We start from the raw sequence: 20206 nt of genomic DNA on the forward strand, positions 1-20206 counted from the left end.
AAACAGTTTTGGTCCGTTTCCTACATTGTGAACAGGACCCCGTCTCGACCGAGGAGAGATGGCTCTGTACCATTACATTACGGTAGGACTACCTCATAATGATCTCTACAGCATTTAGTCATTTCTAGATGTTTACAGGTTCATTACAGTTCGTTTTCATCAATGATAAAGGTCAACAGAAGACTTTTAGGAGAACCTAGTAAGTGTCATGCAAAAGGAGCTGAGATGTAATGGATAACAAGGCAGGTGAATTGGCTAGCGGGTTGTTCCTCTTTAGTTTTTTTATTTTCCACAGCAAACTTTCAGTTGATCCAGTGGAACGTTATGGGAAATGTACATCAACTTTTGTATCTCTAGTACTCCCAAATAGTTTATATGGAGGGTGTGTTCTCAGGCATTAAGAAATCAGATGAAATTGGCTTCCTCTTTGGGCTTTTTCCCCACAGAAAACATTGTCATGACGATAGAACTTCCTTGGGTCTTTCACACTGCTGTGCGTTGGGGGTGCGTTCAGCAGGACAAGTTGTAGAACAAACATGCCTCTTTACATGTACAACAAGGAATCATGGTCTGCTCTATTCATGTCATCTGTATTTGTAACGTTTAAACAAGGTTTGGCTACTGAACTGAGCGTGATGATAGCCCAGTGCTAACAAGAACTCACCAAGAAACCCCCCCCCCCAGTCTCTTTCCACACTCCTTACATCCGTTTAATTAAATTGACACAAGTTCCCATTGGGAGGACAAATGTTAACAATACAAAATAAAATCACTTGCATGACAAAACTTTTCAAACCAGTCGATAGTTTGTCAGGAGCCTCTTTACTCCAGTAGTCTGAACTACATTTTTATAATTGTTTTTAACAAAAAGGAGAAAAAGTAGCAAACTCGATTTAGATAAATCAGGCTACTTCTCCAGTCCCCCCGCTAACCTTTTTAGTAATGTTCAAGCAGAGAAGGGAAAAAGAGGAAAAACTGTCCTCCTCATCCCTTTTCCTACATCTTCTAGCAGATCCTCCTGTTTATCTCATTTGTTTACGGAAGAACCAAAAACAGAACCCGTGTGTATACACAGTACCAGTCAAAAGATTCAACACTCCTACTCATTCAAGGGTTTTTACACAAATTAACAAGGCACACACACCTGTTAATTGAAATGCATTCCAGGTGACTACCTCATGAAGATGGTTGAGAGAATGCCAAGAGTGCAAAAGCTGTCATCAAGGCAAAAAGGTGGCTACTTTGAAGAATTTAAAATCTATTTTGATTTGTTTTAAACACTTTTTTTGTTGTTGGTTACTACATGATTCCATATGAGTTATTTCAGAGTTTTGACTGGTACTGTATATGTAAGACTGTAGATTCAGAATAAGTGAATCAAACAACGGCTTGTTCTATATACAGCAGTATGTATTCAAATGGTACCTTATTCCCTTTATAGTGCACTACAGGGAATGGCTAAGAGTGTATAAACACTCTATATACAGCAAGTGTATAAAACTAACAGTAAAATGATCATTTGTGGCACAGAGGGGCAAAGAAAGGCACACCTATGTTCCCTAAAGCCAAAATAAAATAAAAAATTAAAAGTTTAGTAAGATATAGCTTCAACTAATGAACAGCAAACCAAAATGTTGTTTTAAGAGCAAGTGTTCAACTTCGGCCTGGTCCCAGAACAGTTTGTGCTCTTGCCAACTCGTCAAACCAAACATGACATTCCATAAGAGGTTGAGGCAAGCGAGCAGAAACAGAAAAAGGCACCCAGGCTAGTGTGATTTAATAGTCATTAAAAAAAAAAAAAGGATATTAATCAAAATGCCAAAATATTTTCTACAGATTTATGAGTTAAATGTTAAAAAAAAATATATATAAAAAAAAAAAAAACAAGGTATCAAAACAAAGCAAAAAAAAATAATAATGTCTACAGTTAAGAAAATTAGGTCCAGGTTTCCTTCTTCCTCTAGCAGTCCAGAATATCTTCTCCTCAACAGAACTGGGGAAGAGAGACAAGGTGTTATTAAAAAGGTTTTTACTTGCAATGATCATGGCATGTGGTTGATTTACTTTAGTTGAATACACTGATTGCAAGTCACTCTGAATAAGAGTGTCTGTTAAAACAACTAAAATGTGAGGGTACATGAAAACAACAACAACAGAAGTGTCTGGTAGGTGTGCTGTATTATCTTGATGTGAGACGTCCACATGGTTACCACCACAGTAGCACCAGTAAAGTCAGCAGTGCTTGACAATGTCTGCTGCCATCTTGTGGTGACACTGTGGTACTGCAGGAGAACTGAGCAACCAAGCCATAATAGTCACCATGTTCTCTTACTTCCAGACCGTATTTACAGCTCACAACCAAGTCAGAGTTAGGTAACCTCTGATCAGGCAAACCACTGGTCTCTACCCTTATACACATGCCTGCAGATCTGACAGGACTGGACAGGTGGAAGCAATATGGTGAACACTCCACCTAACCAAATCAGAAGGTGAACCAGCATACTCCTTATACCGTTCAAATCGTTTAAGATCTACAGAAGTACATAGAAGCTAGGGGGCGGGGCCCACCGCCCACCAAGCTAGGGAGCGGGGCCCACCGACCACCAAGCTAGGGAGCGGGGCCCACCGACCACCAAGCTAGGGAGCGGGGCCCACCGACCACCAAGCTAGGGAGCGGGGCATCAGACCTGGCCAGAAAATACTTTATTGTAGTTTATTTAAAAATACTCAAGGTAGTCTAATATAGATGATAACTCTTTTCTTTGATATTCTAAATGAAGCATAGATAAAACTCTAATTATCCTAGGAATGTACCAGACCCAGACAGTGATCTGGACTAACAGCCTACCTTCCAGCGGTTACCACAGCCGTTGCACAGTACAAAGGTGGTCATGGGCTCATCAGCACTGCGCGTCTGCACCTACAACACACAGGGAGAGACAGCATGTACAGTTGAAGTCAGAAGTTTACATACAGTTTAGCCAAACACATTTTTTTTTTTTTTTTTTTTTTTTTTAAACGTTTTTCACAATTCCTGACATTTAAATCCAAGTAAAAAGTCCCTGTCTTAGTTCAGTTAGGATCACCACTTTATTTTAAGAATGTGAAATGTCAGAATAATAGTAGAGAGAATCATTTAATTCAGATCTTATTTCTTTCATCACATTCCCAGTGGGTCAAAAGCTTACATACACTCAATTAGTATTTGGTAGCATTGCCTTTAAAATTGTTTAACTTGGGTCAAATGTTTTGGGTAGCCTTCCACAAGCTTCCCACAATAAGTTGGGTGAATTTTGTCCCATTCCTCCTGACACAGCTGGTGTAACTGAGTCAGGTTTGTAGGCCTCCTTGCTCGCACACGCCTTTTCAGTTCTGCCCACACATCTTCTATAGGATTGAGGTCAGGGCTTTGCGATGGCCACTCCAATACCTCGACTTTGTTGTCCTTAAGCCATTTTGCCACAACTTTGGAAGTATGCTTGGGATCATTGTCCATTTGGAAGACCCATTTGCGACCAAGCTTTAACTTCCTGACTGATGTCTTGAGATGTTGCTTCAATATATCCACATACTTTTCCTCCCTCATGTCTGTCTATATTGTGAAGTGCACCAGTCCCTCCTGCAGCAAAGCACCCCCACAACATGATGCTGCCACCCCCATGCTTCACCGTTGGGATGGTGTTCTTCGGCTTGCAAGCCTCCCCTTTTTTCCTCCAAACATAACGATGGTCATTATGGCCAAAAAGTTATATTTTTGTTTCATCAGACCAGAGGACATTTCTCCAAAAAGTACGATCTTTGTAGCGTAGTCTGGCTGTAGTATGGTGGTTTTGGAGCAGTAGCTTCTTCCTTGCTGAGCGGCCTTTCTGGTAATGTCGATATAGGACTTGTTTTACTGTGGATAGAGATACCTTTGTACCCGTTTCCTCCGGCATCTTCACAAGGTCCTTTGCTGTTGTTCAGGGATTGATTTGCACTTTTCGCACCAAAGTAAGTTAATCTCTAGGAGACAGAACGCGTCTCCTTCCTGAGGGGTACGACGGCTGTGTGGTCCCATGGCGTTTATACTTGCGTACTATTGTTTATACAGATGAACGTGGTACCGTCAGGCGTTTGGAAATTGCTCCCAAGGATGAACCAGACTTGTGGAGGTCTTGGCTGATTTCTTTTGATTTTCCCATGATGTCAAGCAAAGAGCCAGTGAGTTTGAAGGTAGGCCTTTAAATACATCCACAGGTACACCTCCAACTGACTCAAATGATGTCAATTAGCCTATCAGAAGCTTCTAAAGCCATAACATCATTTTCTGGAATTTTCCAAGCTGTTTAAAGGTACAGTCAACTTAGTGTATGTAAACTTCTGACCCACTGGAATTGTGATACAGTGAATTATAAGTGAAATAATCTAAAATAATATAAATATATAATATATATAAAATAATGATTTTACCTCAGGGGGACTCCACTGAACTGACTACTGGTGTGATGAGGTAAGCATCGTACCGTTGTAGGTTTACCCCACAGCTCGAAATGTTTCCACTAGCGTTACCTTTTATGTGGCGCAACTGGCTCGTACGCTATAAAGCAGGCGATCTCACGTGTATTAGCGAGACAGGAAACGAGATCACGTACCGCTAAGGACACGAGAAAGTTATACTGTTAGCCAGCACTCAGTGGCGCTAGTCCCCCGTGTCGAGGTGCAGCTCACTGCGCTAGTCCCCCGTGTCGAGGTGCAGCTCACTGCGCTAGTCCCCCGTGTCGAGGTGCAGCTCACTGCGCTAGTCCCCCGTGTCGAGGTGCAGCTCACTGCGCTAGTCCCCCGTGTCGAGGTGCAGCTCACTGCGCTAGTCCCCCGTGTCGAGGTGCAGCTCACTGCGCTAGTACCTGTGTATAGGTGCAGTTCTTGCCCCTGCATTTGCCACATTGAAACATGTCCGTCTCGGTCCCGCCCACTTTAGACAGCTGGTGCTCTCTGATGGCGTCCTTGGTCAAAGCCTTCCTCATCTCTTTCAGCTCCGCGCTCGCCATCTCCTGGTTGGTCACACAGAGAATTGACCTTACAGAATCGTCTCAGTGTCAGATATGAAGCTCACACAAACATGCTATTTTTTGTTTGTTTTAGAGTCAACCTTAGGACATATTTCAACTGTATGGAGTTCACGGCCAAAACATGAAACAGACAGACACACACCCCCCCCCTCTTTACGTACCTCAGCGGCCATGTTAGCGATGCGGTCAGCTGAGATGTTTCCAGCGAGGACATTGCGTCGGAGGTCTGGGTTCTTCTGGTCCTTCAGGTTGGAGATACGGCTCCTCAGTCTGGACTTGTACTTCTGGTCTGTAGACTTAAACTCCTGGTAGATACGTGGAGCGGGAAAGTAAAGGAGAACACAGTACACACTGCACACACACATACACACAGTAAGACAGTCTTAGACATGAGTGCAATAAAGACAATCCAGAAACCTTAATTATGACACGTCTGTCTGGTCCTCCTCACTATAAAACAGACAGCGACAAGCGAACAGGTGAAAGGATATAGTCCTCAATCTGAGCAGCCAAGTTCTCAGTGTCTGTTCCAATGGTCTTGTGGTCATCTTGACATATGAAAACAGAGTGGTTATTCTTTTTTCTTTTTTTTTTAAACAAAATTACACATCCAAATAAATGTACTTAAAAAAATGTCCCTCCAGCCACCCCATATCTTAGATCCCTCCTTGTGATTGGGCTCTGTCTCACCCAGAGATGTATAATACTAGAGTTGCTGAAGTCATCAACCTATACAGCTGTAGAATGTGCCGATAAACGGCGGCCATCTTGGTAGAGTCTGTCTCACCGTCGGTCTGCAGGGCAGCCACCAGCAGCTCTCGGCACTTGGTGCGTACGCTGTCAGTGGTGACGGGGGCAGGGGGGAAGGAGGTGAACTTTGGAGTGGTGGGGGTCGTAGGGGTCGTAGGGGGCTCAGGCAGTTTCCTGCTGGGGGTAGACAAGAAGAAAATATGTTACATCATGTTTAGGAGTGACCTTGATCCATTTAATCTAAACAGTAACATAAGTGTGTTTATTTTTCTATTTATTAGGGACCCTTTTACTTCCTGCCAAGGAAGCTACTACTCTTCCTGGGGGTCCTTACACATTAAGGCACTTACATTACATATAAAACAGTACATCATATAACATTACACGACTACATATCTACAATACAACATGTATAACACCACCATACAACAATATCATGTCTGTATCTGTGTGCATCTCCTCAAAGTCCCCACTATTCCATAAGGTGTATTTTTATATCTGATTCTACTGCTGTCATCAGTTACCTGATGTGGAATAGAGTTCCATGTAGTCATGGCTCTATGTAGTACTGTGCACCTCCCATAGTCTGTTCTGGAACTTGGGGACTGTGAAGAAACCTCTGGTGGCATGTCTTGTGGGGTATGTATGGGTGTCTGAGCTGTGTGCCAGTAGTTTAAAAAACAGACAGCTCAGGTACCTTCAGCTTGTCAACACCTCTTACAAAAAAACAAGTAATGAGGAAGTCAATCTCTCCTCCACTTTGAGCCAGGAAAGATTTACATGCATATCATTAACGTTAGCTCCCATTGTACATTTAAGGGCCGTGCTGCCCTGTTCTAAGCCTGTTGACAAACAGCAAAAACAGGGTCTGTAGTGTTGTTAAAGGCAGAGCAGTGCTTTATTATGGGGAGACTATTATCCTCCCCCATCTTAACTACTGTTGTAACATGTTTTTTGACCATGACAGTTTACAACAACTCAGGGGGAACTCCAAGTGGTTTTTACATTTAAAGAAATTGTATAATAATTAGGGGGTGGATCACATTTTATATTGCGGATAGATTGAAGCTTCAACGTAATGCTCTGCATCATTTCCAATCCCTATATACACATACCCACATATATACAAACATACAAATATCTTTTTGAAATATATTTTCCGTTATCATTCCCCGCAAACCCTACCACCCGTCCCCTAATTGGAGTGACCTAATAAACAACAACTTAGGCTTCTACTATATACATTTTACGGACACTATTTGTTTTTTTTAGTCCTGTCCTTCCTCTACCATCTATTTCTGAAGACCATCCAGTCAGATTTTTTAATTTTCCGTATATTTTTGTAACTGTGCTATTTCACAAAAGTTATGAACCTATATAGATTTTACAGACCCAGTATATTTTTTACATTTGTTATCTTGTTATTAGTCCCACCATTCAGCTCCTCCCATCTATCTATTACCACCATCCATATTGGATTTCTATTTGCCATATATTTTCCAACTGTGTCGTTTCACCTTCCGATTCTATACTCGAAGCAGTTCAGTCAACTCAACTTCCACATTATTGATTACAAGATTTTGTTGAGGTTTAGGGTATAGTGAATGATTTGTCCCAAATACAATGCTTTTAGTTTTTGAAAAATATTTAGGACTAACTTATTTCTTGCCACTCATTCTGAAACTAACTGCAGCTCTTTGTTAAGTGTGGCAGTAATTTCAGTCGCTGTGGTAGCTGACATGTATAGTGTTGAGTCATCCGCATACATAGCCACACTGGCTTTACTCATTAGTAAGTGTTGTTAGTTAAGATTTTAAAACGGGCCTAGACAGCTGCCCTGGGGAATAATGACAATTACAACAATACTGAATGAACACTTATTTTAACTTAATACATAAATAAAATCTATTTAGTCTCAAATAAATAATGAAACATGTTCAACTTGGTTTAAATAATGCAAAAACAGTGTTGGAGAAGAAAGTAAAAGTGCAATATGTGCCATGTAAAAAAAGCTAACGTTTAAGTTCCTTGCTCAGAACATGAGAACATATGAAAGCTGGTGGTTCAATATTCCCAGGTCTTCAATATTCCCAGTTAAGAAGTTTTAGGTTGTAGTTATTATAGGAATTATGACGCGTTGACTATTTCTGTCTATACCATTTGTATTTCATATACCTTTGACTATTGGATGTTCTTATAGGTACTTTAGTATTGCCAGCTTAATGTCAGGAGTTGATAGGCTTGAAGTCATAAACAGTGCTGTGAATCAAGCATTGCTAAGAGCTGCTGGCAAAAGAAAAGTTTGATTGAATGCTTACGAGCCTGCTGCTGCCTACCACCGCTCAGTCAGACTGCTCTATCAAATATCAAATCATAGACTTAATTATAATAACACACAGAAATACGAGCCTTTGGTCATTAATATGGTCAAATCTGAAAACAAAATGTTTATTCTTTCAGTGAAATATGGAACCGTTCCGTATTTTATCTAACGGGTGGCATCCCTAAGTCTAAATATTTCTGTTACATTGCACAACCTTCAATGTTGTGTCATAATTATGTACAATTCTGGCAAATTAGTTCGCAACGAGTCAGGCGGCCCAAACTGTTGCATATACCCTGACTCTGCGTGCAATGAATGCAAGAGAAGTGACACAATTTCCCTAGTTAATATTGCCTGCTAACCTGGATTTCTTTTAACTAAATATGCAGGTTTAAAAATATATACTTCTGTGTATTGATTTTAAGAAAGGCATTGATGTTTATGGTTAGGTACATTCGTGCAACGATTGTGCTTTTTTTCCACAAATGCGCTTTTATTAAATCATCCCTCGTTTGGCAACGTAGGCTGTGATTCGATGATAAATTAACATGCACCACATTGATTATATGCAACGCAGGACAAGCTTGTTAACCTAGTAATACCAACCATGTGTAGTTAGTTAACTAGTGATTGTGAAGGTTGATTGTTTTTTATAAGATACATTTAATGCTAGCTAGTACCTTACCTTGGCTCCTTGTTGCACTCGCGTAACAGGTAGTCAGCCTGCCACGCAGTCTCCTCACGGTCTGCAATGTAATCGGCCATAACCAGCGTCCAAAAATGCTGATTACCGATTGTTATGAAAACGGCCCTAATTAAAATCGGTCGACCTCTAGTGTAAAGCCATTACAGGTTTTTCCATCAGCAGAATATGAACGATAATGTCAAAAGCTGCACTGAAGTCTAACAAGACAGCCCGTCGTCAGTCATTTGTGTAAATGCTGTGCTTGTTGAATGTCCTTCTCTATAAGCGTGCTGAAAGTCTGTTGTCAACTTGTTTACTGTGAAATAGCATTGTATCTGGTCAAACACAATTTTTTCCAAAAGTTTACTAAGGGTTGGTAACAGGCTGATTGGTTGGCTATTTGAGCCAGTTAAGGAGGCTTTACTATTCTTAGGTAGTGGAATAAATGTAGCCTCCAAGCCTGAGGGCACCCACTCTCTAGTAGGCTTAAATTGAAAATATGGCCAACAGTAGTGGCAATTCCGTCCGCAATTATCCTCAGTAATTTTCCATCCAAGTTGTCAGACCCCGGTGGCTTGTCATTGTTGATAGACAAACAACAAAGCAATTCACCTCTTCCACACTCACTTTACGGAATTCAAAATGACAATGCTTGTCTTTCATAATTTGGTCAGATATACTTGGATGTGTAGTGTCAGCGTTTGTTGCTGGCATGTCATCCCTAAATTTGTTAATCTTGCCAATTAAAAAGTCATTAAAGTAGTTGGCAATATCAGTTGGTTTTGTGATGAATGAGCCATCTGATTCAATCAATGATGGAGCTAAGTTTGCCTTTTTGCCCAAAATTTCATTTAAGGTGCTCCAGAGCTTTTTACTCTCATTCTTTATGTCATTTATCTTTGTTTCATCGTATAGTTTATTTTTTCCCTCTTCAGTTTAGTCACATGATCTCTCAATTTGTAGTACGTCTGCCAATGGGTTGTATGGTCAGACTTATTTGCCATACCTTTTGCCTCACCCATACAATTTTTCAAATCCTCATCAATCCAAGGGGATAACAGTTTTTAGTCATTTTCTTAAAATGCTGATTAATAACTGGAATAAGCTACTTCATAAAATGTGTCAAGTGCAGCATCTGCTTGCATCTCATTACACACCACGGCCCAACAAATATTCTTCACGTCGACAACATATGAATCACTACAAAAACGTATTGTATGGCCTCTATATTAGCACTATATTAGGCCCAGCCTTTGGAACTTTGGTTTTCCTAGATATGACTACTATATTGTGATCATTACAACCTATGGATTTGGATACTACATTGAAACAAATGTCTGCAGCATTAGTAAAGACGTGATCAATACATGTTGATGATTTCATTCCTATGCCGTTTGTAACTACCCTGATAGGTTGACTGATAACCTGAAAACCTGAACCAGGTTGCAGGCACTAGTTACAGTTTGGAGCTTTTTCTTGAGTGGGCAGCCTGATGAAAGCCAGTCAATATTTAAATCACCCAGAATATATAGCTCTGTTGATTTCACATATATTATCAAGCATTTCACACGTTATCCAGATACTGACTGTTAACACTTGGTGGTCTATAGCAGCTTCCCACCAGAATGGGCTTTAGGTGAGGCAGATGAACCTGCAGCTATATTACTTAAAAACAGTATTTAAAACATGAGATCCTCTTTAAGCTTTACAGGAATGTGGTTCTGAATATAGACCGCAACAACGCCCCTATTGGCATGTCTGTCTGTTTTCTGTAGATGTTATAACTATGTATTGTTAACCACTGTATCAAAAGTATTATCTAAAGTGACTTTCAGAGATATTCATATTCTGACTGTCATCTGTTACTAGCTAGTTGACTTCATTAACTTCTCTAGGGTAGGGGGCAGTATTTTGACATCCGGATGAAAGGCCCAAATTAAACTGCCTGCTACTCAAGCTCAGAAAGGAGGATATGCATATTATTAGTAGATTTGGATAGAAAAACACTGAAGTTTCTAAAACTGTTTGAATGATGTCTGTGAGTATAACAGAACTCATATGGCAGGCATAGAAAAATCCAACCAGGAAGTGGGAAATCTGAGGGTTGTAGTTTTTTCAAGTGATTGTCTTTACAGTACACAGTGACTTAGGGTTCATTTTGCACTTCCTAAGGCTTCCACTAGAGGTCAGTCTTCAGGATGTTGTTACAGGCTTCTACTGTGAATTTGAAGCGAAGAAGAGGGCCTGGAGTCAGATGAGTGAGGAAATGAAATGAGCTCAGAGGCGCGTGCTCACGTGAGTGTGAGCGGTGTTCCTTTTCTGAAGACATTGGAATTGTCCGGTTGGAATTATTACTGAAGATTTATGTTACAAACATCCTAAACATTGATGCTATACATTGTTTGACATATTTCTACAAACGTAAATATAACTTTTTTTGACTTTGTCGTGACATTTTTGCGCGCTTCCTGCATTTGGAGTAGTGGACTGAACGCGCGAACAAAAAGGACGTATTTGGACATAACTTATGGACTTTATCGAACAAAACAAAACATTTGTGGACCTGGGATTCCTGGGAGTGCATTCTGATGAAGATCAAAGGTAAGTGAATATTTATAATATTATTTCTGAGTTTTATTGACTCCACAAAATGGCGGGTTTGGTTTCTTGTCTGAACGCTGTACTCAGATTGCAAAGTGTGCTTTCGCTGTAAAGTTTTTTTAAATTTTTTTTATCTGACACAGCGGTTGCATTAAGGAGAGGTGTATCTATAATTCTTTAAATTACAGTTTAATATTTCATCAACGTTTATGATGAGTATTTCTGTAAATTGATGTGCTCATTCACCGGAAGTTTTGAGAGGCAAAACATTTCTGAACATTACACGCCAATGTAAAATGGGGTTTTTGGATATAAATATGAACTTTATTGAGCAAAACATACATGTATTGTGTAACATGAAGTCCTATGAGTGCCATCTGATGAAGATCAAAAGGTTAGTGATTAATTTTAGCTGTATTTCTGGTTTTTGTGACGCCTCTCCTTGCTTGGAAAATGGCTGTGTGGTTTTTCTTGTCAAGGTGATGTGCTAACATAATCTAATGCTATGCTTTCGCCGTAAAGCCTTTTTGAAATCGGACAATGTGGTTGGATTAAGGAGAAGTGTATCATTAAAATGGGATATAATAGTTGTATGTTTGAGAAATTTTAATTATGAGATTTTTGTTGTTTTGAATTTGGCGCCCAGCTATTTCACTGGCTGTTGAATAGTGTGTCCCGCAGGTGGGACGGTCACGTCCCACATACCCAAGAAAGGTTAACCTTGTTTCTTAGGCTACGCATGTTAATGTGGGCTATTTTGAAGCACTTTTCTGGGACGCTTTGTTCTTATTGCTTTACTGGGAAGCTTATCAGAAGTAGACATGCTCATGTTTTTATATTTCAGCTGATTGTGTAGGGTGAGCTGCACACAGTGGACTTCTTACAAGGGCACACTGCCTCAGTGCTAACAGTATAACTCTGGTTTATAGGCACAGGATACCTGCATACAAAAGCTCTAAAAATCAATATAGGCATTCAGGGCAGTTAGGGGGACATAAATTAAGTTACTTAGATTGTGGCTCCCAACGCCCTGGATAACTGGTAATGTACATTTGCTGCAGCATTATGACAACTAAGCGACACAATGGTAGACAACAACTGAGCTGGTTTTGGATCATTGATAAGGCATCGTCTCAACGCAGCCCTGAAATGTGTGGACAGAGTCCAGGAGCCAAGATGATTTGGATCCAGGGCGGCAAAGCTGTTTCTGGTCCATGTCCGGTCTAAACATCTCCAAGGAGGCCCTCGTTGCCAGAGGACGTGGTTTTAGAATTCTACGGCTAGTAACATATTTCCATGGCTGGTTGGTAGGGTCAAGAAACAACAAGCAACATCCCCAAGTCATCCAGGAGCATACTACTAGCTCCGTTCTCCAGGGAAGGGGGAGACCCCTTCGGGGAGGGATCCCTGCAGAGTACCGGCCTGTGGAGAGCCAACACGGCAGCGACACTCACCAGGCCAGAGCGGCGTCCAGCTACTGGGGTAGAAAAGAAATAAAAAAAAGTAGGCGGGCGAGGGGTTCCCCACTTCACGCCTGTAGTCCTCTGCAAGCAAACAGTTGCTACATTGAAAATCCAGGCGGTCAACATTGTCCCAGAATGAAGCAAAATAAACACAGCCTGCAGCATTGAAGACATTCAATGGCGACCTCCATTGAAGACTGCCAGCCAGCTAGACTAGCTGGACTTTTGTCTTTCTCCTTACATAGAATTTTTAACTAAGTGAACAGATTGAGCTCAGACACAAAATTACACAATCCAAAAAGATGTCCTTTAGCAGTGAGCACGAAAGCAATGTCGGTAGCAGCGTCGGCTAACGTCGGTAGCAGCGTCGGCTAACGTCGGTAGCAGCGTCGGCTAACGTCGGTAGCAGCGTCGGCTAACGTCGGTAGCAGCGTCGGCAGCAGCATCGGCTAACGTTGGCAGCAGCATCGGCTGACGTCGCTAGCTATACAACGCAGTTCCAGCCAGGTCAGGTTGCAGGGGAAAAAGCAGCAGGAAATACAAAGAGAGTGGGACATCTTCGCAGTCCCAGCCACAAGGGCTAACCGCGTCACGGGCTGTGTACAAGCTGTTTGTGGAAAATCCTGCCAGTTTGATACGGATCGCTACCAGCTAGTTTAGAAAACCCGACTTCAGACTTCTTGGTCTGGCAGGATCCCATGACAGATAGAAGCGGTCACAGTAACTCAGGCTAACCGCGTTGCGGGATCCAAATTCAAATGTTCAACATATGTTGCGCTCTGATGACGTGTGGGGAGATGTAGCCCTTGTGTTCACCTGTCAAGTCATATATAAGAGAGAAAGAGAAACTATCAAACCCCTGTCATCTACCTACCCGACCCATGTCTTTTGGGCTCAAGCTAGATTACGCATCACCCGTGTGGGTCCCATGTGGTTCAGTTGGTAGAGCATGGTGTTTGCAACGCCAGGGTTGTGGGTTCGATTCCCACGGGGGACCAGTACGGAGGGAAAAAAAATGTATTAAATGTATGCATTCACTACTGTAAGTCGCTCTGGATAAGAGCATCTGCTAAATGACGTAAATGTAAATGTAATTCATTGAACTACCTCTGCTACATGGACTACACATTAGCCCGCTGAGCTAAAGCCTAGGCATTAGTTCAGGGAGCTCACACAAGTCTTCAGAGGTCAGACAAGGTTATTCACTGAACTACCTCTGGTATAGGACTGACACGGCGTCTCACCTCTGGTCGCTGGATCCAGGACTGTCCTTGGACGTCGATGACCTCAGAGGAGAGCCCTCCCTCCTCTTCTCCTCCACAGCCTTCCCTTCAGCACCATCTGGTAGAGACAACATATCATTATTCCCATTCAGGTGTTTATCTCTTTAGAAAACACGCTTTCTGTTTAGTCTTAAAACTATATAGTGAACTCATTACTGTATTAAGTCTGTATTATTATTATTAGAATAATGTTCCAGTCTCTCTAGAGCAGACATGTGGATTGCACCTGCAGGTCAGACAAGACAGCGGTATGAGGCAGACCTGCAGGTCAGACAAGACAGCGGTATGAGGCAGACCTGCAGGTCAGACAAGACAGCGGTATGAGGCAGACCTGCAGGTCAGACAAGACAGCGGTATGAGGCAGACCTGCAGGTCAGACAAGACAGCTGTATGAGGCAGACCTGCAGGTCAGACAAGACAGCGGTATGAGGCAGACATGCAGGTTAGACATACCCAGTAGTTTCTTCCAGGACTTGATGAGTGACTTGGCCAGAGTCTGGACCTCTTCCTCTGAACTCTGCTTCCTCACAGCGTTCACTGACATGCCGATCCTGGTGGACTAACACAGACAGCGTCTTAGCTTCATTACGGTCAGGGATTGTTTGGGAAGTTTTACCTCATTTTTACATTATATTTTAAAAAACAATTTGAAATAAAAAAATGTTTTATAATAACTTAAAAAAATAACAAAGACCCCAGCCATTAATGATCAATATCAGGTTTAAAAGGGCTGTGGAACGGCCATTAATGATCATGATCAGGTTTAATTAAAGGGCTGTGGAACGGCCATTAATGATCACTATCAGGTTTAAAAGGGCTGTGGAACGGCCATTAATGATCACTATCAGGTTTAAAAGGGCTGTGGAACGGCCATTAATGATCACTATCAGGTTTAAAAGGGCTGTGGAACGGCCATTAATGATCATGATCAGGTTTAAAGGGCTGTGGAACGGCCATTAATGATCACTATCAGGTTTAAAAGGGCTGTGGAACGGCCATTAATGATCACTGTCAGGTTTAAAGGGCTGTGGAACGGCCATTAATGATCAATATCAGGTTTAAAGGGCTGTGAAACGGCCATTAATGATCAGGTTTAAAGGGCTATGGAACGGCCATTAATGATCACTATCAGGTTTAAAGGGCTGTGGAACGGCCATTATCGGGTTTCAGTGCCGTGTGAAATAGATGCATAATACAGACTATCAAGTCACAACAAGGCTGACTTCAACCACTGACATCCATAGGCGGAGCATGGATTAAGTTTTGGGAAAAACTTTATTTTTTTCACAATAAAATTGCTGCTTTAAAAAACAATTTTAAAAGGGGTTGCATGCATTTTGTTTCAAGTTTAATTAAGTCGTACGGGATAAGCGCGTTATACATCGGCCAATGAAATCCTTACTGGCAGGTTCCTTATGGACAATGCAACAATAAGAAATACAAGAAAACGAACATAAAGTAAATGTCTCAGTAGAAGTAATGTTTTAGTATCAGTATAATACAGGAAGGTACAATTTATAGCCTAATATTTACACATGTTTTAGGGAAGGTGGGGATGGGGGGGGGGGCAGTGTATAAACTGAGCAGTATAATAACAGTCTGGTAGCTACACTACTGATGTGTGTGGAACGTGTGTGTGTGTGTGTGTGTGTGTGAGTGGAGTGAGTGCATGTGTGCCAAGGTGAAGAGAATCAAAGCAGGTGGTCAGTTCAGTTCAAGTGTTCAGCAGTCGGATGATTTGCAGACAGAAAAGGTCTCTGAGCCCGTTGGTATCGGACCAACAAATTAGTAGCTTACTCTGCTGACACTGACAAACAGAGATCAATAAAACACCTCGTCTTGAACGCAACCATCTAACCTATGGGAAAGGGGATACAAATTCTACAATATGACATTCATCTAACCTGGAGGAGGAAATTATTGCCCCAACAACAACAAAAAATTATAATATTTCCAGTGGTACTGATCCAATGATCCAGACACTGAATTTGTTCACTCACCAGGGATAGAGTTGAAAATTAAAACTTGAGAACGATTAGTCTTTTCTTCATCTTCTCAGCAATAGACATTTGCGTTTCATTTTATTTTTTGACTATGATTGTATTTTGGAATACGGGATAGGCCTAGACCTATTGAACTGCTTTTCACCAACAACTACAACTCAACAATCAGTTATTTGGTAGACTATTTGCCACTCACTGCCTAAATTTGCACACTTAAAATCAATCCACAGTAAAAGTGAATGATCTTCTGTGGCCAAATCATTCTCTCAGGTGTAGTATTTACAATCATTTTATTTCTGTATGGGCACAAGCAATTATATAGCTTATTTTGGCACATTTAATTCTAAACATTTTCTTTTAGAGGAAGCTTATTTTCCCCCCTTGCCCATTGGACGCGCCGCCTATACCGACAACGATGTGAAAGTAACCAGTGAATTCAAACGCTGACATCAAATTCAAAGCAATGATTTAACTGCCTAAAACGGCAGATCCGGAAAAGTAAACTGTCTGGCACTGCCTCTGCCTTCCAAGCGACGCGCCGCATGGTCCTAAAGCCAGCCATTCATTCATTCATTACGTTAACAGACGTTTTTTTATAAAAAGGGGGTTGGTATAACTGAATGTACTTTTTTTTTATAGCCTACTTTATATATGTTTGATTTCGAACTATGGTCTGACACCCCTGATGCCGATCCTGAACTGACACATTGTATTGACAATAGTTATACGATATAATAATGTTTTCCTCAGTGGTACAGACAGAGAGGCCTACAGGTCTACCTGTAGAGTCTCCAGAGACATCTTCATGCTCTTCAGTTCCCTCAGCAGATATATGGCACCATCCTGTAAAGAAAAGAAACAGCTAAAAAATATTGACACCTGTTGAACTGAATGGATGCTGTATACAATATCAAATCTATTTTTAGTTAACAAGCATTATACATGTGCTATTATTCCAACACAATAATAGTAGGCTAGAATCTAGATGATAAAACACAACAAATCCGGATTGTGTTGGCAGAGAGGCCTAACGGTCAGTTGTAATGGCTGGTCATCCCTGTGGCTGGGACTGAATGCATATGGATTTAAGGAGTTTATCTCTCCAGGTTAAATAGTCAAGGGTCAACAAAAGAGGTAGTAAAATGGACATTTGGAAAAATGTAATTATCTACGCCGAAGTTGAACCTATGAAAGGATCCCAGTGTTGAACCTGAGTTGCCATGCTTGGATTGAACCAGGACAACGGAGGGGCGGACCCAGCGTTTAATGTCAATGGCGTGGACAGCCGTTCATAACAAATCACAACGTCAATGCAACAATGTTTCAATATGTTGCCATTACAACCTACGCTGCCACATAGTAGTAGTGAAATGCAACAATTCACTTTCACTTCAAGTCGACAGCGCAATCAACTAGTTATTTTGGGGGTTTGTTGTTCAGGAAAAACAAATAGCCAACATTTTCTTTGGCTTGCCAGAATGTTCGATGTCTACAAAGGGGCATCACACGACCACCACAACACTCCTGCTCTGCCTAACCTACCTGACTTCTGCCATCTAGCAAAACTCAACTTACCGTGTTTTTCTTGTGCACCATTTTGTCCAGCGTTTTAGCAATGCGTTCAACCTCCTGCTCTTTCGCCATTTTGCTTGGATAATTTTTTTGTTGCAGCTGCTCTTCTCTCCCGCTACGGATGAACCTCCATTTATGTTGAAAAACCTCGTCTCTTTTCCCTTCCCCTACTGTCCCCAACGCATCCACTTCTTTCTCTACGGCGCAAGTGTGGCTTTGCTTTTCTGTTAAAGGCGAGAGAGAGAGGTTGGGATTTGTAGTTTGTGGACTACAGAAAATCTGCTGTTTGACGTTTGTTCATTTCTGGAATATTTCACCCAACCATTACCTCACCAAATGCGGTCCAAACATCTCTCTAATCACGTTCAATTAGTTGGATAGTTGTGTTTTTTTTAATAAACAGTTTTTACTCATCTACCTGTTCTCTGTTGAACTCACCTCCCTGACCTCGATAAATAACACCTTTCATCAGCCAGTGGACGTCGCTGTTTCCACTCTTTTTGGGTTGACTAACGGCGGGATAACCTTCAAATAGTAGGTTTAAAAAGAAACGCCTAGAGTGGATTTTTCTCCAAAGACAGTAGTACAGTATGAAGATAGACTGAAACTGATACTCCAATCAATAATTTAAAAAAAACCTGTAGATGACGTCATTGTGACGTTGGATCGCTAAACACCTCGTCGGGTCTAACTGCGCATGTGCATGCCGTCAAATCAAAGGCACTCCTTCGATATAAAGTCGTTTTTTTTCACGAACATAAAAACGTGTCAATTTGTTACTTTCACGAGGTCTGAGTAATACAATGTTTAACTACTTATGATATTGGCTCGAATCTAGTTTGTGCCTTTAAGATGTAAGAAGAAACAAAATTACAACTAAGGAAGAATCTTTTCACGTGTCTCATTGACTGGTTTGAAAATCTCGCGATTTCGCGCCTCTGGATATAGAAACTTGCCATTTCTTTCTTTTTGGGCCTGACGAGAGAAAACCTCCCTCGACAGTTTTTTTTTAAATCTTCTGCACTGTTCATCCAATCCTGTAAACTTGCAAAATGAGTTAAAATGGAGTGTCGCCAGGCTTCGCCTCTTCCTCACTGATGTCACCATTGTTAACCCAGAGAGGAAGAGGCGAAGCGAGAGGATTACTCCGTCCAAAATCTGTCCGAGTGAGACAAGCCCATTTTTTTGTAAGGAGGTCTATGAGAGAGTGACGAATTACGTGAGGCTTATTTGATAAAATATACGTTTTGTAATGTTTAGGCTGTTACAAATGTACTGATATAAGTGGATGAACGCGGTATTCCGGCAACTACTTAGTTGTTGCAATTTGTGCACATACTCTCATTGGCTAGAATGGTCACATCTGATCTCGCAGTCCTTCAGTCATTGAGGACATGTATTTCCATTGTTAGAGCAGTATATCTTGTCAATATAATACATAATCTGTGGTTAACGTCCGAAAGTGTAACAGGCGTCATTGTCTCTTTCCATTTCCCCCCTGAAAACCGGATGTACATTTTATAGATTATATTGATCAGATACTCTAGTGGCCGTTCAAACAATGAAAAGAAATGTCTTCAGAAATGGAAGCCAGCAGGGAGGAGGGTGGGACCATTCTAGCCAATGAGAGTGAGGCGCAACCGTTTCCCTCTAGTTACCACAGCCACAAAGTCACAATTGGGTCTATATCTTTAAAAAAAATCATGAACAGAAAAAATGCTTTTTAGTCTTAATTTCATGGTTATTATTAGGCATACAGTTATCAGTATGATTAAGCTTAGGTTTAAATTGAGATAAATTGTAGGAAGGGGGGGGGGGGGGGTTGACTTTGTGGCTGTGGTAACTAGGGACGATCAGGCACAACTCTCGATATAAAGTTTTTTTTCTTCTCAAAGTTGCCGAGATGTCACGTGTCCTACTTATAACCGTACACTCATAATTATAGCACTTATATTCATTACAGCACTTGTACACTTCAAATAAGCCACACGTAGAAAATAAACCATTACATCTCTGGAGTTAACCAATAACCAGTTAACCAATTTCGACACTCATGACCTCCATATAAAAACTCCTAAAACAAAAATAATACAAAAAAACGCCACCTGCTAGAGAAGACAGATTTTGTCACTAGGCAGCAAGATAGATAATAAACAGTAACAGCAGCTTATGTGATGAGAAAAAAAGAGAGTCCAGGTAGCTATTTGGTTAACTATTTAACTATTTAGTTGTCTTATGACTTGGTGGTAGGAGCTGTTCAGGGTCCTGTTGGTTCTAGACTTGGTGCATCAACTGGTACAACGCTTCCAGTGTGAAGTAAATATTGAGGTTTTGCTCACCTATTATAAACTCAGCAAAAAAGGAAACGTCCCCTTTTCAGGACCCTGTCCTTCAAAGATAATTCGTAAAAATCAAAATAACTTCACAGATCTTCATTGTAAAGGGTTTAAACACTGTTTCCCATGCTTGTTCAATGAA

The 20206-nt window shown here is 41.1% G+C and overlaps 1 protein-coding gene across 3 annotated transcripts; it reads right to left on the reverse strand.

The window, feature by feature from the left end:
• Nucleotides 1–247: 247 nt before the first annotated feature.
• tcea2 (transcription elongation factor A (SII), 2) lies at nt 248–18348 on the reverse strand. 3 transcript variants are annotated; one of them, XM_045692856.1, is made up of 11 exons: nt 18167–18348; nt 17732–17952; nt 16937–16999; nt 14607–14712; nt 14115–14211; nt 5836–5972; nt 5540–5596; nt 5210–5364; nt 4884–5030; nt 2849–2920; nt 248–1993 (listed from the first exon to the last, which is right to left on the reverse strand). In XM_045692856.1, the coding sequence occupies exons 1-11, from the start codon at nt 18195–18197 to the stop codon at nt 1985–1987; spliced, it is 1095 nt and encodes a 364-aa protein (XP_045548812.1). In that variant the 5' UTR covers nt 18198–18348; the 3' UTR covers nt 248–1984. The 3 variants fall into 3 exon arrangements, with proteins under 3 accessions (XP_045548812.1, XP_045548811.1, XP_045548813.1); XM_045692855.1 differs by having other exon boundaries at nt 5836–5975; XM_045692857.1 differs by lacking the exon at nt 18167–18348 and having other exon boundaries at nt 5836–5975; nt 17732–18081.
• Between the last annotated feature and the right edge of the window lie 1858 nt (nt 18349–20206).

Source organism: Salmo salar, chromosome ssa13, assembly GCF_905237065.1.
Source record: "Salmo salar chromosome ssa13, Ssal_v3.1, whole genome shotgun sequence".
Lineage (NCBI taxonomy): Eukaryota > Metazoa > Chordata > Actinopteri > Salmoniformes > Salmonidae > Salmo > Salmo salar.

Coding starts and splice junctions, on each gene's coding strand:
- tcea2 (XM_045692855.1), bottom strand. CDS start 18,197: ATGAAAGGTGTTATTTATCGAGGTCAGGGAG. Junction 17,953..18,166: donor TATTTATCGAGGTCAGGGAG/GTGAGTTCAACA, acceptor CGCCTTTAACAG/AAAAGCAAAGCCACACTTGC. Junction 5,976..14,114: donor CCTGGATCCAGCGACCAGAG/GTGAGACGCCGT, acceptor GTCTACCCCCAG/CAGGAAACTGCCTGAGCCCC.